Below are 4,447 nucleotides of genomic sequence, written 5' to 3'. Positions count from 1 at the left end.
TGGAAGTTCCCCCCTGGCAAGGAATTGAAAAAATTAAACCCCCCTTATTTTGGGGGCCCCCCCCAGAACTTTGTTAAATTTTTAGGGCCAAATTTTAAACGGAAGGTTTCGAACGAAGGGCCAACCCCTTTTGGCCCCCCCCCTTTTTGGGTTTTAAAACCAACTTTTTCCCAAAAACAAAAGGGGTTTTTTAACAAAATTAAAGGGTGGAAGGAAAACCTTATTGGGGAGTGAAAACACATAACGGCGTGATTAGAGGTAAGGTTAATTCGAAGAAAAATTTGTATCACATAACATGCTAAAAAAATTTGGGAGGCGTGATGGGTTTTTCTTCGCAATATGTCAAGGGGCGTCGGGGATGATTTTCCCATCATCCCGGATGCAGAATTTTGCTTGCAAATTTCCCGGATTTGTACGGCTATAATAAAAATAAATCTTAATCCTGAATGGGGTGGCAGAAGAAATTTTAAAACCTAATGCTGAATTCTCTACTCTTTTCAACAAACCGGTGTAACCGCATAGTCTCATGACATTGATTTGACAACCTTTCCCCCGGGGTCCATACTAAGCCATACCCTATTCCCCATCACTCCGAAAACTTTCGATGAGGAAAGTGGAAAAAATGCTATCTTTAGGCATTTCAAACCTTCACTCTCCTTATTGCTCACACCGTTGTGCTAGTTAAAAAGGGCCATCTTCATGGGCTTTTTGCGAAATTTTTGGGCTCTGAATGTGTGAGCGTTTTCGACGCAGAACCGTGCCAACGTGGATGAAGCCTAGGTATTTTTGTGGGGGGGACGTTATTTAGGGAAATTTAGATCTTTGTAAAGGTTTTGGCAAATTCCGTTATCGAAAGGAAAAACCATCACGGTTTTTGCTACTCCCCAATATGGCTTGTGCAGTTTACAAACTTCCTTTCGGTTTAAAACGAGGGCGTGTGCTGTTTTATTAACTTTTTCTAAAGTTATGCAGATTACGAATGTAAGTGCAAACTTCGAAAATTTTAGGGGGGCCAGCTCGCCCTTTTGGAAATCACTTGATTCATAAAAGGAATCTTCTGGAAAATTCGTGGCATGGGTTAACTGGGGGGGCCTAGCAAGTGTTTTAAGTTTTTCCAATATAAAATATCTTGGTTTTAAAATCTTGGTAAAAGGGGCTTGAGCCCCCTTCCGAAAATAACCAAATTTTAAAATTGCCAAAATCCCGGGAAAACTAAAAAACAACTACGTAGTTTCCTTGGTACCCCTTTTCGTTTTTTTCGAAATTTTTATCCCAAACTTGGCTCCCTCGTGCATCCTTTGAACTCTCTTCTGAAAATTTTTTCTCCTAATAACAAAAATTTCCCGATTTTGTTAAAAGAACGACGATTTAAAATACTTATTAAAAAATGCCCAATTTTAAACTTTTTCCTGACTACAGAAATCTTTTATCTCAGAACCGCGCCACGACACGGCCCTTGGGGCGGTTTTTGTTGAAAAAGGGTGGGGGTTTCCTCAGCCAAACGCTTACGCGAGTAGAAACTCCCGACTCGGAAGGGTCTTATCCGTAATAAGAGAAAGCTTTAGCTATCGTCTGGCTATTAAAAAATTCTGGGGTTATCGTAGGCCGCGGTTTGTCTTGCAAACTATCACCCAAACCCTTAACATCATCAAAAAATGAAAAAAGCAATGGTCGTCTTATGCGTTGGGCACTGGGTCTCCAGTCATATGCATTTACATAGAGTATATCAAAGGTCGACAATGTTTTGGTGCAACATCCTTAGCGATGTTCAGTTAATTTGATTGTATATATCCAAGGTAGGATAAGTGAAACCCCCCCTTTCCTTAAAATCGTATAATTTTTAAATCAAAAGGGGGGTTTTTAAGGGTTTGGTGATGGTTTCCCTTTTAAAAATTGTATTTCTGCTTGTGTGCGAATGTGAGCGCGTGCGTGCTTGTAGCGTTACGAACCATTTTTGTTTACCCAGACACCCATTTCTCCTGCTTCGAAACCCGGGAAAGGGAAACCTGGGCGGGGTCACCGTTTTATGGGCAGCCACTTGGGCCCGAACTCCCACTGATACACATTGTAAATAATTAATATATTTATTTTACTAAATTTTGAAATTGTGTAAACTTAAAATTTCAAAGTGATGCAAGTAAGTAACTTGATGTTATGAATGAGTGTTTTGCTTATTCCACTGGTTCTTATTGCAGCTTCATATTTTTATGAGTGGAAGAAACCTGTCAGCATTGTTGTGGCTATCCACCCTAGGACATTTACCCTGGGCATTCACCCTGGCTGTGTCGTCTCGGTCCTAATTATCCCGATCCGTACTTCTTCGGCTGCATGACCTCGGCTGTATGACATCGGACCGCTGACCCTGACTGGACTAAGGCCTGCACTACATCGAGCTTCTGATATACATATGTGCAAAGTTTTATTTTTGATTGATTGAATTTGAATACATATATAGATGGAAAATATATATTGAAAATAGACAATGAGTTTTCTATCTCCCTGAAGCAATCTATTCCCCAGAGGATATATAAAGGACAAAAGGTTTGCTCATATCTGAAAATTATAAATAAATAATTAAGAAACCTTGATTAAGTGAAATTAATGATTTATATAAAGAGGGAAACCTTGGACATATATGTATATGTATATACATATGTATTTATATATATACATTGTTTATATGTATCTTTACACTATACACACATAAACTTTATTCGTTTTGAGTCTAATACTCAAATACACATTATTTCATACCTACAGGCACAAACAAACCAATATCAAACATTCTAGATATATAAACACATGGAAACTCCTTAAAGCTTAAACTACAATATTCTGCATTCATGTACAGTGCAATGCAGGAAGCATGTGTAAATGAGCAGTATGTAATACACCCAATAAAGACAGCGACGCTTTATACAACACGACGGTGTATACAACAGCGACGCTGTATAGAAAAGTGACGCTGTATAAAGTATATGAAATCTAATTTCCCAGAAGAGCGGCACCGGTGAAAAGTCACCACAAACCAGTGAGCAAAAAAGGAGGAAATGTGTCTTTTGACCTGATGCTCCATTTCGAACAACTTTATTTTGAAGGAGCTATTTTCTTGCCACTTCACGTTGCATGATCTCATCTTATGATCTTACAAGTAAAGCTCTTACTTTCGTATGGAGTGTAGAATATAAATCACTTCTTTATAACATCTATTTATTTAATTATAAAATCGTTCAAAGGTCAAAGTTTAACAAGATTCGCTCGAAAAAACTACGCTTGGCCCTTTGCTCCTTCGCGAGCCTTGCGCTCGTCCTCGAGGCGGGCGAACTCGATCTGGTCGAGGACGAACTGGGGATGGGGTGGGGGAAGGCGGGGGCCCGGGCAGGAGGGACGACTCGGGCTGGTAGCCGTTCTCGTTGGCCACGAACTTGAAAGAGGCTACGGTACCATCTTCCTGAGGATAACTATTAGAAAAAAAAACGTTAAGTCATGCCACATTTGATTTCGAGCATCCCTAATATCACAACTGCAGTATTCCTGTGTGTAATTCGAGTAAGAAAATAATGCAAACAATTTTAGTACTTGCCTCCAAGAGCCAACCATTGTTAGAACCGCCAGCGACGCCCTCAAACCCGAGAACTGGAACACGATGCCATTGGCAGCCTCGAAGTCGGAATGTGGCGCCGAACTGGTCGGGGTTCACCTGGCTGCTTCGCACGATGCAATGGGCGGGTTGACGAGTGGCAACTGTTCGGCCGCAGCCACAGCCAACACGCGAGGCAATGACCTAGAGTATACGATGTCCTAAGTTCACTTCCGAACATTTACATCATTTATGTTTCACAAATACAACACACACACACACAGATGTGTGTGTGTGTGAGTGAATGCTCTGAAATAGGACGTATGGTACTTACGATCTTCATGTGAGACGTGTTGAAGGTAAGTGCAACGATCAGGCTTGCTTGCTTGCTTGAGATTTTGCGAAGTTCTGGCTTCGCCCGGGCCTTTCACTTATGGCCCGGCCTGTGTCAGGTGTGAGGCCACGTTATATAGTCGGTGAGAGGATGACCCGAACTTCACAAGAATGTTTTTTGAAGATTGAACTTCGTGCCCATGTAAATGAATTTGTGCTTGCTGATACCATATTAATGATACTTTTATATCAGGTATACGAGAATATACATTCATTATCAGATGACATGAAGCCTAACTATTCTGAATCATTACAGCATATTCTAACTAGACAGCTTAAGTCAGACGTAAATAGGAAACTGCTACACTTACCATCACTGAACCAAGGACATGTACCAGCGTCAATATAATAAACCAAAGACTAAACAGAAATGCCTGTATTTTGTGTGGCTAGCTATCTTATACATATTTCTAATGTGTTGTGGTAAAAGTAACTGCACACTTTACTTACTAACGTATAATCAATGTTCTCGTA

The 4,447-nt window shown here is 40.5% G+C and overlaps 1 protein-coding gene across 1 annotated transcript in view; it reads right to left on the bottom strand.

The window, feature by feature from the left end:
* Nucleotides 1-4,011: 4,011 nt before the first annotated feature.
* The window catches only part of LOC119599214, a 4,979-nt gene continuing 4,543 nt past the window's right edge, over nt 4,012-4,447 (bottom strand). The window contains exon 6 of the mRNA XM_037948958.1: nt 4,012-4,134. Coding sequence (XP_037804886.1) covers nt 4,012-4,134 — 123 coding nt within the window. The remainder of the gene's footprint in view (nt 4,135-4,447) is intronic.

This window comes from Penaeus monodon, chromosome 4, assembly GCF_015228065.2.
Source record: "Penaeus monodon isolate SGIC_2016 chromosome 4, NSTDA_Pmon_1, whole genome shotgun sequence".
NCBI classification, from domain to species: Eukaryota; Metazoa; Arthropoda; class Malacostraca; order Decapoda; family Penaeidae; genus Penaeus; species Penaeus monodon.
This window is presented reverse-complemented; position numbering and strand designations above follow the sequence as displayed.